General features: G+C 35.1%; 1 protein-coding gene across 3 annotated transcripts in view; it reads left to right on the plus strand.

Moving 5' to 3' along the window:
• The window catches only part of LOC111063741 (WD repeat-containing protein 91), a 117,371-nt gene that overhangs the window by 59,554 nt on the left and 43,891 nt on the right, over positions 1-13,926 (plus strand). For 2 of the 3 annotated variants that reach the window (XM_039434098.1, XM_039434107.1), the window contains exons 11-12: positions 2,353-2,875; positions 3,981-4,150. In XM_039434098.1, coding sequence (XP_039290032.1) covers positions 2,353-2,875; positions 3,981-4,133 — 676 coding nt within the window. In that variant the 3' untranslated portion in view covers positions 4,134-4,150. Of the gene's footprint in view, positions 1-2,352; positions 2,876-3,980; positions 6,615-13,926 lie in introns of those variants that run through there. The other variant, XM_039434096.1, reaches the window with a different exon arrangement.

The raw sequence follows: 13,926 nt of genomic DNA on the forward strand, positions 1-13,926 counted from the left end.
AATAAGCTATTAGATTTATAAGACAGACATAGGCCGGTTACAGAGCTCGACCGACCGTCAGTGCGTATGTACCATCCTGATCGTACGCATCGATGAATCAGTTTTACACATTCAGAGCTCGACCGACCGTCAGTGCATATGCACCATCCTGACCATACATCAGTTTTTCTGACTCACAAAATGTACGCCTTTATAGATTGTTTAATTGCAGCTTATTATCTACGTAAACGGAAGATTAAAAGACGTAGATATCAAGTTCACCCGATGGTCGCCCAAAGAGCATTTCCAAGGGAATTTAGTACCATTATATACATCATTGCTTGGGGTGAAGATACATTTCTCAACTACCTCAGAATCTCCATCAGAAATTTTGATGAGTTATTTCGAGCTTGTATCACCATTGGGAATACTTGCAGTCACTTTGAACTACGGATCAAATAAATGTAGATAATATTAATAATATATGATTTTTCCAATAAAAAAATTAGAAATGATTGAAGAAATGTATAGAAAAACTCTGCATTCAAATATGAGACTATTAATTGAATTCATTCATTATGCTATTCAATCCAATATCAGCTGATTGTCGGGCAGAGGTGTCAGCACATTGGTTATGTTGCGATCGGGCTACTGATCAGTACAGCTCTAAAGATTCTATTTGTTTCAATAGCGCGTCAGTCGACCGATGGAACGGATGCGCACGAGCTCGACCGATGGTATTCGTACACTGTATAAAACGCATGGTCCTGACCGTGCGCGTGCGTGCCGTCAGTCCTGCTCTGTACGGATACATGGAATCTCTATGGAAAAGACAAGCGCGACTGACGTACGCACTGACGGTCGGTTGAGCTCTGTAACCGGCCTTACCCTGGACGCCTCATTTCGTTGCGTGGAGATGTGGAGTGGCCTCTTCAGTTATCAGAACGATCACCATGTGACTATTTATCATGGGCTACAAAAAAGCACGTGTAAACGTGAGCAAACAAGTACACTTGAAGCACGAGTGAAATAATTACACAAGAAAATCGTTCGATACCGATTGCAACGCCCCAGAGGATTATGGCAACTTTCCACGACGTCTACAGGAATGTAAGAACAAAAAGCGAACGCTATTTCAAAGTTGTTATTTTTGTGTGTAATCAATAAAAATTGAAACTTTTTCCTCTCCATTTATCAAAATGACAATATAAAGGTGAGCGTGAACTAGGTCGGTGGAGCGGCGCGGCGCGCAGGAGAGCGGAAAATGGAAGGTGACTAGGAGCGCGGCGCGGCGCGGTGCCGTTTTAGTCGTGACGCACACTTGTCTATTTGAATTAAGACATAATTGTTGAAGTTAAGAGTTCTAATTGAAGTCAGTTCTAATTTGAGGTTGTGATAAAGTGGTAGACGTGAGTGATGGATGACTCAGATGAAAAATGTTATTTTTGGCAGTTGTGGATGAAGCAGAGAGAGAGAGAGGAGCTATCAAGGGAAAAAGAGAAAATATTGGTACATCCCATTAACTTACCGTTTTCGTAGGTAATTGTTTAGAATGTGAACTGGAAGACCACAGAACAGCAGGCTGTTTACTAAAGCAGAGGTCGGAAACAGCCGAGCCCTCACGAAGTTACCCGAGCGCGGATTTTTTCCGACCTGACCTAGGAGCGCGGCGCGACGCGGTTCCGACCCCGAAAAGTGCAGAAACTTTTCGAGCTCCTAGTGCACGGGGTACACTTTAGCACATGTATTTAATTCCAGGTCGGAAATTTTGGATGAAAACCAGATGAAAAAGTTTTGTCTTTCGTTTAAAAATGAGTGTGTAACTGCAATTATTCATACTTCATTGCCCAATCCTGTTTATTTGGTTTTATTTAAAAATAGAAAGCTGAAGTAGAAAAAAACGGTCATTTATGTTTCTTAAACACATTTACTCTGTTCAAAAAAAATGATGTGAACTTTAATATTAATAGTAATATAATTTATTCACATAAAAATAAAAAATAAATGAGAAAAAAGTGAGAAAGTTATCAAAGTTATCATACATGAGAAAAAAGTACAATTTTTAACAAATATTAAAAATGTATCTTAAAAAAAGTACTTTGATTTTTATGATAATGTAAACAAGAAAATAAACAATGTTATAGTATAGCACTAACTAACCTGACAACTCAAATTTGAAACCTACATTACATGGCTTGCCATAGTAGAGTAGGTGGATTTTCTTATTTATAAGATTATATTCTTTAGTGTTATCTCTTCACGTGTTCAGCCGTTAATGTATATTTTTAAGACTATTCTTTTTCAATGAGATTATTGATTCATTTAGGCTGTAGTGTTATACATTTTTCACCTGATCAGGCTTCTTTTTTCCAGAATTATCAGTTTATGCTGTAGCCCTTCGGATTCTACCTTTGTGTGTGCCTGTGTCACCAATCAGAACCAAGGGAAACTGGTTTTGTTCGACATTAAGACGAGAAAGCCGGAGCGAACGCTGAGCCTGGGCTTGGGCGGGGTGAGCCTGGTGGCGAACTGCTGCACTTACAACCATAACGGCCAGCTGCTGATGGTTGGATGCTCGGACGGGACGGTGCGCACAATAGATGTCAGGAACTCGGAGTGCATCAACTCGTGGAGTGTGCACCTGGGCGCAGTGCATGCGTTGCAGCTGACGCCTGATCACAACTACTGCTACTCGCTGGGCGCCGACAACAAGCTGTGTCGTCACAGTTTGACGCAGTCCACGTCGACTGCGCCAGTGTGGGACGCCGTCCTCAATGAGACACCCGTCACCCCCGCCGCCGCCATCACCGGCCCACTCACGCAGAGCTTCTGTCTCGACCAGTCCGGCAACCACATTCTCGTCTGCTCGTCGCACTCCACCGCTAACATTCATCAGGTAATGCTCCTCTTCTTTCCAATCAATTTTCGCTACTAACTAGTAGGCTGGCCAATAACGGTAGAACATGCCTGCTAAGCACATATAGAGTCCCAAATTTTTACTCAGCTAATTGCTCAGCAGTCAACTAATTGCAATCAGAATAAATACATTTTTCAGGTGTCCTATCAAGTTATTGCTATTAGTCTTGAGTGTTCTAGAAGTCTAAATAATCAACAATTGTTATCTGTGGAAACTCTATTTCCTCGCAGTTTCACCGTCATCTTGAATTGCATTTGTTCGAAATTGTTCGTGTCGGATTCTTATAGGGGAAGGACCTCAAGTTCCAAATTTCAAGTCATTCCGTTAATTGGGAGATGAGATATCGTGTACACAGACGCACATACACTCATACACACACACACACACACACACACACACACACACACACACACACACACACACACACACCACACACACCACACACACACACACCACACACACACACACACCACACACACACACACAAATACCCAAACATCACTTCTTTGGACTCAGAGGACCTTGAAACGTATAGAAATTTAGAAATTTTTGGGTTACCTTAATTTTTTTGGAAAGCAATACTTTCCTCACATATGGCAATAGGACAAGGAAAGTAGAAAACATATGGCTTTATTTCAAAACCAAAAAATCATTATTTTATAAAAATCATGACGTCTCGATTTAAAACTGAGATTTCATTGAAAAATCATGACATTTGGTAAGAATCCGTTCTTATTTTTACTTTCCTTGCCCTATTACCATAGGTAAGGAAAGTATTGCTTTCCGAAAAAAAATTAAAGTACCCCAATTTCTAAATTTCTATACGTTTCAAGGTCCCCTGAGTCCGAAAAAGTGGTTTTTGGGTATTGGTCTGTGTGTGTGTGTGTGTGTGTGTGTGTGTGTGTGTGTGTGTGTGTGTGTGTGTGTGTGTGTGTGTGTGTGTGTGTGCGTCAGGTGATCAATTTTCTTAACGGCAAGGAAAGTTGTGTGAGTGTGCCACACCAGATTTTTTTGAAAGTGCATTTACAGCACTTAACGTACAGGCTCAGTCTAGTATTGAAAAAAACCGTTTCTGTATTGGCAGATAAGCAGTTTGGGATTGAGCGGAGTGGTGCAGCTTGGAGGACATTCGTCGCCGACTGTGGTGTGCGACTGGTCCAATGGCAGTCAATGTGGCACCTGTGTCACCGCCACGCTACAAGGCAACATCACAGTGTCCACTCTTCTCATGCCGTGACAATTCGTGCTAATATAGTGAGATTCCAGTTCATTCCTATTTATTGATTACATTTACTATTACATTATCTAACTATTTATTGGTTAAGTTTAAGCTGTTTAGATTGGGTTTGAACTATTGTTTCCAATTGCCTCCACTTTTACTCCATTCTACAATAGAGAAACAATAGCATAAGTAGATATCCCATGGTATAGGGCGTTTATGTCGCAACTTTTACTGTCATCTCAAGCTGATAGTCCACGTAATTTTTTCCTGTGAAGCTTTATGACGCTGGTAGTCTCTCATATTGTGCCGTTCATACACTCTTACCCGGTCAAAACAGTAAAATTCGATAGTAATCGGTTTGAGATAACAGTAAAAGTTGCGACATAAACGCCCTACACCATGGAATATTCTACCAATGCTGACAGTTTCAAGGGTAGTTCAAGCTGTAAGTAGACACTATAAAATAATGGTATATTATATTGTGAGATCCACGTTTTAAAGTCAGTGGAACTATGGGAACGCAGTGTTGTCATTTTTCCGTTTCTTCTGTAGTACGTAGCTGTGATTCATGCTATCACGGTATAAATATCTGATATGATATTTATTGTTAATTCATGTTAATAATGATCAATTTATATCTCAATTATATTCACCAATAATGAATATCTTCTAATGATTCAATAATACATTTTCATAATTGGGATTAAATATTTTGGTAATTTAAGTTATTTCTCTGTAACATATGAACGATTTGGCAAAGGTACGCAGGTAGAATATCTGCTTCAGGATAGAGCTATCTGCTTTGTCTAATGACAGACATGAAAAGCAATCCAATGTTATGAGGGAGTGTCTTTATACCGTGTATCTTACTGTAGTATCATTAGTGTGAATAGCTGTAAGATTATTATTGTACTCTGTTATCTCTTTCTCACTACTGTCCTTTTAGTACATAGTTTTGTATTAGTTGTACGTTTAGTAGGTCGATTGCACTTGGGAAAAATATTAATCACATTTGTTCAATTTCTAAGATGAAGTTGAGTTTGAGTTTCTAATTGCTTCCAAAACTACTATGGAATGGTTAATTGAAACTGATTACAATCTATTCAGTACTGGTATATCCATTCAGAATATCAATTTGATTCAAATCAATTTCGTTTTTAGAAAAAAAGTAGAGTACATAAAATTAATTTCTTTGAAAATTACTTTTCTAATACTGAACTAGCCACTGCTTATTTATTTATTCCAAGAAAACATAGAAAGGCTCACAGACAAACTCCAGTACGAGCCTTAATGACATATATGATAGTATAACATTACAATTAACATACAAAAAAAAAAAGAAAAAAAGAAAATAATATCGCACTTCATAAAATATTCACGATTCAGTATAACTTATAAGATCAGATCAGAATATTTGGGTTAGATTCCGGAAAGTTAGTAAAGGGGTATAGGATGAAAGATACATATAGAAAGAAGAAACATTTGAAAAAAAGAGAGTTAGTAGAGCTCAAAGATAATATTTTATTCATCAATTGAGCAGCATTATTTTTCACAAGATTCTTTGAATGTATTGTAGCAGTCATAGAAGGGGTCAAGGAATGGGTTTAGTCTACTGTTATATTTAGGTAAGAATTGAAATGGTGAGCGGTTCTGACAAACGGTATTTGAAATAGCACATTAAGTCTTGGTCTATTGCATGGAACATGAAAATTTAACAAATTAATGAAATCTGGCATGAATATATTACTATTTAGAATTTCATATAATAACATTAATGCTCTAATGGATCTTCTGGTTTTCAATTTTTGGACTTTAAATGTTGACCTTAAGGTTTCAGTGGAAAAAGCTATTGGACAAAATGTATTGTACTTTTTGAAATAGAGATACCTTAATAATTTAAATTGAATAATCTCCAAATCATTAACGGCAGTGCTCTGTGAGGGCTCTCAAACAAGTTCTGCATACTCTAGCTTGCTCCTCACTGTCGCATTATAAATATTCAATATGTCCTCCTATCTAGTAAAGGGCTTACAATTACGAAAAATAAACCCTAGTGATCTATTGGCCGAATTCATGACATGAGCCTAATGATCCCTGTATTGAAGTGCTGGGTCTATCAGGACCCCCAGGTCTCTCATACTCGTTACTCTGTCCAGAAAAATATCATTTATTTTATAACTGTACTGTCTAGGATTTTTTTGGCGGGTAAAGATCATGAACTTGGTTTTTTGAAATATTGATTTCTAATTTATTCACTTCATACCACCTCTGAACACCGTCCAAATCCCACTGCAAGAAGGCACAATAATGAATATCATATTTAGGTTTGTAGAGCTTAACATCATCAGTAAACAGCAGAATACCGGACTTTTCAATGTAATCAGGAAGATCATTTTATTAGTAATAAAAACAATAATGGGCTAAGATTTGATCCCTGAGGGACACCTGATGTGTTGGTGAAATCAAGAGACCTCTGATTTTTTAATAATACATAAGAATTCCTATCATAGAGATAACTTTTAAAAAATGTAATAAGACTTTCAGACAGTCCGAAACCTCTCATCTTATTCAAAAGTACTTTTAACTGTATCAAATGCTTTTCTATAATCTAAATAAATTAATTACATCGACGCGACCTTCTACATCTAGCTCAGAGGAAACAGATTGGGAAAACTGCAACAAATTAGTAACCGTTGATCGGGAAGGCATGAACCCATATTGAAAAGGAGAGATTACAGGCTATACGTGATTGAATACTCTACTGTAAAGTATATACTCAAATACCTTGTTTGATGAGTTCAAAATAGCAATCGGTCAAAAGTTTCCGATTATATTTTAAGCACCAGATTTGTGGATGGGTGTTATCCTAGCAACTTTTCATTTTATAGTATATTTATTTGATTTTTAGAGCCAAGTTGAAGATGAATTTCAAGGGTTTAGTGAGTATATCCTTACATCCTTTTATTATATATCCTGGCACTCCATCAGGTCCACAAGAGCGTGTGGCTTTCAGGTTATCTATTGACTGTTCAGAGTCAATACAAAACTGAAATCCTCCTTTGGATAGATAAACCTCATGAGAATATGCATAAGGCACTTTTTTAGACTAATAGTTGATTTTTCCTCCATTCATTATTATAATTTTATGTTATTCTTTTTTAATAATTCTCAGTGTATAATACACTTATCATCTTGAATAATTTTTACCATTTTCTTCATTCTTATTCACATTTAATTTTTTCACAATTTATTTAAATTCCCATTTTGAATATCTATTTACTTTTTGGATCCGCGTTATTACTCATTTATTTTCAACAGTATGCTTCTATTGCACTCATCATTACGACAGTTTTTACGTAAAAACTCTTCTAATTTACATCCACATAAATAAAAATTCAATATACAGCCCTCTCAATCAACTGTAATAAGTTAAATAGGCACTTATGTCTCACATACTCTAGAAATATACTGGCCTTCATAAAGCAGATAAATGGATGGACTCATACTACCCTGACCATTTGGAGGAATAGTTATGTTGCTAACACTTGTTGCTATGTGGATTTCACTAAAAATGGTGTTCACGCTTTGTTCGTGTAGAACATTGGCATTATGATTCTTTTTTGCAAATTTTAATTTTTATGCATAGAGAACATTGCTTTTATACGCTAGTCATTCTCATAATCAAGTACAGATCTTATCAACCTATTACATTTAAGATTTCAAACTTACCCCTTGTGGGTATGCATTATGACATAAAACTACAATAATTGCTCTAAAAAGTGGATTTATATGAGGATCATTGGTATACCAATTTATACTTTTCTATATATCGCACCCCCAGAACATGAGTATCGTATCTCAAAAAATCTGTTTTGTGGGAGAAGTGAGTTTGAAGTTTTGAGTCTCAGACTCAACTTTAAATTATTATTATAGTAATTAATCTATTCTACTACGAAAACAATATTATATGATGTTGAAAACGATAAAGAAAAATTGAATTCAAAGTGATTTCAAAATATTGAATTTTCTATACGTAGATACGGAAATTTTGAGTTACGATACTCTTGCATCAAGTATTGGACTTATATTTTTGAGTTGAGCTGAAGAAACATGGTAGAAAATTATGAATAAATGCGTGTTTTTCTTTATTAACAAGCTAGTAGATAGAGTAAAATTACTATTTCATGAATTTAAACTAGTCTGATCTCAGCTCACTATATTCATGATAAATGGCAGGAAACAGATAATCACTACACAAAGCTACAAGATCCCTCTTCTTCTGCTCACTAATCAATGGTGGGACCTTGTAGCAAATTCATCGATTTTTTTCCTTCCAAGGATACAAATCTATTTGAAATCTTTGTCTTCGTAGCTAACTTTCACGAATAAGCTATGAAGGCTGTTTTTTCGATATTCAATAATTTTCATATCACTCCACATTACTCTTTCTCTTTCTACTGTTGTAATGAAATTATTGCCCATTGTGGATTATAGTTTTTTAAATCCAAAACTTCCTTGGTTTCCAATTCAGAAACACTGTTTAGTCTACCAGTTTTTTTGGCAATGTAATTAAAGGCGTCCATTGTTCAGGTATGAAAATTGGAAAGCCTCTGAGCACTCGTTGCTTCTCCTCCTCAATGCATGCATCGAATCACCTTCATTCTGGGAGTGCACCGAAATAAAAAGTGTGTGAGTTATTCTCTCAATGCTTCCTGAGTTCACAATGTGATAAACTGTGAATGTGATTGGCCAGTGATAAACTGGCCAAATATAACAGATTCCCTTAAAAACGAAACCTGGCAAAGAGTATTTGAATCAACTGATATAGAAATACATTGAAATCATTAATCAAACGCGCGAAATTTGATTATTATAAAAATAAAATACAAGAATCTAACGGGGACCCTAGGAAATTCTGGGTCATTGTTAACGATGCTGCGGTACGGCCTGCAGGCAAATCTAAATTTCCCTTGAATGCATTTGAGGGACATAGTAACACTGCACCCCTCTCTTCCCAAGATATCAAACAAATAGGTAATGAGTTCAATAGGTATTATGTATCAGTCGGTCGCAGGCTGGCTGAGGCTCTCGACCCCGCCGGTCCACTCGAGGTGGACGACGCTGACCACGCCGCTGATTCTATGTTCCGGCTACGGCCAGTACACGGCAGGAGCTTATTGATAGCCCAGTCAATGAAGGTCCAAAAAAGCAGTTTCGATCCGAAAATTAAATAAAAGCTGAATTTCCCACCATCGATAGAACCATCCCAGAGGGTCATTCTCCCAAAAGTCCCAAGAAATCACCTTGGAGCTTTCCGCCCCAGCCCCCTAAAACATGAAAAATGCAGGTAAACACGGGAAATCAATTATCTCTGTAACGATTGATCGGACACAGTTCTATTATATGCCATTCGATTCGTTACATTATGTACTACAATATTAGTTATATTCATTTTTCCAATAAAATTAACAGTTTTCTTGATAAAATAATATATATGTAAAAATTTAGGGGTTTTTCGATTTGATATTTTGTTTTCTCTGATTAACTTCCAAGCAAGTAGTTTTAAATAACAATGTGACGAATAATTATTGTAGCCACATTCCTTGCGAATCCATTGATGTATATTGTTATGTATTTGCGATTCAAGTTGACGCTGTGGAAGGGGAAACAGCCGTCGCGGCTGACTCCCTTCACCATAGTAAACAGAATAATACTGCTGTCTACATTGTATCTCATTTACACTATGGCGCTCGAAACAATTAATTTTGTCTATTGTTTTGTCTATTGTATCATATGTCATTCGATTCGTTACATTATGGACTAAAATATTAGTCGTATTCATTTCCTCAATAAATCAAACAGTTTCCTTGATAAAGTAATATATATGTAAAAATGTAGGGGTTTTTTGATTTGATTTTTGTTTTCTCCGATTAACTTCGAAGCAAATAATCTAAAGAAAATTAGTCAAATAATTGATGTAGCCACATTCATTGCCAATCCATTGATGTATATTGTTATTTATTTGCGATTCGATTTGACGCTGTGGAAGGGGAAACAGTCGACGCGGTACGGCGTGGCTGACTCTCTTCACTATAGTAAACAGTAAAATACAGTTGTAGTGGGCCTACTGCTTCCCAAGTTGCATCTTATTCACACTATGGCGCTCGAAACAATCAATTTTGTCTATTGTTTTGACATGCGATGAAACTAATTTTCACATTATTTAATTCTCTAAAATCATTTTGTTGTTATATATGTGCTAAATCATGCATTCTATAACAGACAAAGATATTGTTTGCAACCGATAAAATATTCACATTACTATTACATAATATAATACATATTTAAAATATGTGTGTATGATCATAATTCTATGCTAAAATTTATCATAAGTTATAAATGTCAAAAACTGAGATAAATCATAGATTACAATAGTGTTAACAGTGGCAATTTCCTGAAAATCATAGCGTGCAGTGTTTGCTGTTTTCTACAGTTAATATTCTCCAAGCCAGGTTGATAATATTTCTTCAGTTGAGCCAAATATATATGACGGCTGAGGCACAAAAAATTTATACATTGGGCTTGTTGAGTTGAAACTTTCTTTGATTCTCTCTGTAAAGTAGCTTGTCTTCCGTTCTTACTAGTTGAATCTACATTATTTAGACAGTCCAATATGAAAATTCAGTAGATTCTAAAGATGAGAGCCATGCAAACATACAAATTAAGGAAGAGTAAGCGAGCATAAAAGGTAGGAAAATCATGAAAGTGTTTCACATTTAACCACAAAGTACCCTACCGTATAATATTAATTGAAAGATGATTCTTCATCTTCTATTATTTTTGTTAACATATCGATTTTTCACCTCCACTCGCATCTTGTCATTCATTACACAAGGTTGGCAGAAGCTTTTCTTTATGTTGATAATGTTGATTGAAATTGATTTTGATTAGGGCACCAAAAGAATAGATCATTTTCTATTTGAAGCATTCAAATTGAATCTATTGAACTTGATTTCTTATGACTTAGCATTCACAGATTTAGTTGGGTAAGCTATTTGGAAAATGTACCTGATATCAATTTCATGGCTTTTATACCATTCTAGTTCATTGTGATCATTGAAGGGTTGAAGCGATGAGTTAGTTCAAGTGAATTCTAGTACACAAGTATATTCTGCTTATAATGGGATCTTCTTTATTTTCTATCGATGTTCTGCTCCAGTAGAGAAAATTTAAAATGTTGTTTTTACATTTTATAAGCTTTATAAATAATATAAATTAACGGTAATATAAATTTGATTAGTCCAGTATTAAATTAATCGATGTTGATTTTCATTGTATCGCTTTGTATCAATGTTACTTGCACTGTTTGCAATTCATCACTATTCTCTCAAGAATTAGTTTTTTATGAATTTCATGATCTAAAAATTGAAATTCAAATGTTATTTGGATGACGTTCACATTCCACTGGTTTTTTTTACAATATTGTTACGTTGAAGAGTGAGGCAATTCAATCCATTTGGAAGTAAAAGGAAATCACAGTGCAATTTGAACAGTGGATACTAACTTTGAAATTCAGTTGCTCAATTCATTTCGGCTTGATACTATCATTTGTAATTATAGTTGATCAGAAATATGCATTGTATATAATGTTTATATTTCAGTTTGACTAATCTTCTATCACAGTCTCGCTTTCATTCATAAACATGATAATCCTAAATACGTTGATTACCTTAAAGATGTAGCTTATCTTTCGTCGAACAATGTACAATACAAACAATTTTCATTAAATTACTATTATGATGATCATTGGAATTTCTGCCTGTGATTGAGAAAAAGTCATTTTATGAGCCTTGAAATTCGTACCTAGAAAAAGTTGCATTATTACTAGAATTTTTTTTATTTTACTTTTTATTATATGTACTGTACATTGATTTTTGTGATTATAGAGATCAACTACTTTATTCTGAATCAGGAAAAGGATAAATAGGGAAATTGTGAGATGGGGATAACATCCATAGTTACATAGCATCAATTTTAAAGCTCTGATTTGAACGGAACTGCGATTCTGGCTTGGTATTGCCTCTTCATGTTTAGTGAGAATAGAAAGCTTCAGAGTAATTCATTCTCACTATATGTGATAATATTGGTAATATTTGGTAACATTTGTAAATATTTGAACCGAATGTGCAACAAATTAATCTACTTTCAGCTTGAAAATTTTAAATTTATCAGGAGTAAAGTGTTATCATATAGTATCTCAGGTAGGCCCACCCTTTTATTTTTTTTTGTTCACGTGATCTGATGATATTCATTCCATTATCAAGTGTTTAAATTATAAAGAGTGATGAAACAAGATAAAACACAAGTAAAGCTATGAAAAGAAATTTTGAATCTTCATTTTTCACAAAATAAGGTTATGATGAAGGAGTCGGACATAAAATATATCATGAAACTTCATTGAAAAAATTGCATAGTTGCCTGTAAAGTTGGTATACGGGCAAAAGTTTTACATGACAACGACTTTGAGTGGTAAAATAATTTTAATGTGAATATTCATTCCTATAGTAGGAAGAAGGATGAAATAATAGTAACAATTTAAAACATTTATTTATACAAAGAATTATATTTAAAACATTAATTAATACAAAGAATCTCGCACTAAATTTCATATTAACAAAATTTTATTTTTACCTTCACACATCCTCAACAAAATCACTCTGTCTCTTTAGCTCTTAGGTGGGCTAACTTCGCTTGATTCAATTTTTTACAAAGCAAGTCGTGCTCATTTTTTCAAGTTAAACAAATTATTATTGGCTGAGAAACGATTATTTTTACTTCTTTTGTGATTGAAAACTACCACAACATTGTGATTACTACAACATAACCTATTCACTTATACCTATTATACTTACACTTATACCTATTCACTTATACTTATTCACATAACCTATTCACTAAGTAGTGGCGCAGTTGCAGGAGATTGCTCCATTTCACTCTCTCTCCAGGTGAATGCCTTCGGGTTGCTGCTGCGTTGCTCGCCACTGATCCTATTCGTGCTCTTTCCAGACGACCGTGAACCGAAACGAACGCTCTCACTCACTATCATTGTGAGCGCATAACGTGGGAACGTAAAGCAGTTTCTTGAAGTGTCACCCGGCAAACCAATTTATAAGATGTTGTCACGTCAAAAACATCAATATCTGAAACTAGAGTTATCAAATTGTGTTACCTCTGACTTGAATGGAGAAGGCACACTTCAAATTAATGTAATAAATTCTGTGAGCAAACAATGAAATCCTGATTTTTATCATGAGCATGGTTAAATCAAGAAAATTGTAATATTTTTTAGAGTATTGAAAAGTGAAAATCTATATACAGCGCATGTCAAAACAATAGACAAAATTAATTGTTTCGAGCGCCATAGTGTAAATGAGATACAATGTAGACAGCAGTATTATTCTGTTTACTATGGAGAAGGGAGTCAGCCGCGACGGCTGTTCCCCTTCCACAGCGTCAACTTGAATCGCAAATACATAACAATATACATAAATGGATTCGCAATGAATGTGGCTACAATAATTATTTGTCACATTGTTATTTAAAACTACTTGCTTGGAAGTTAATCAGAGAAAACAAAATATCAAATCGAAAAAACCCTACATTTTTACATTATATTATTTTATCAAGGAAACTGTTCGATTTATTGAGGAAATGAATTTGACTAATATTGTAGTCCTTAATTTAACGAATCGAATGACATATGATTGATTTTTTTCCGATTAATGGTTACAGAGATAATTGATTTCCA

The sequence above is a fragment of the Nilaparvata lugens genome, chromosome 1, assembly GCF_014356525.2.
Source record: "Nilaparvata lugens isolate BPH chromosome 1, ASM1435652v1, whole genome shotgun sequence".
Lineage (NCBI taxonomy): Eukaryota > Metazoa > Arthropoda > Insecta > Hemiptera > Delphacidae > Nilaparvata > Nilaparvata lugens.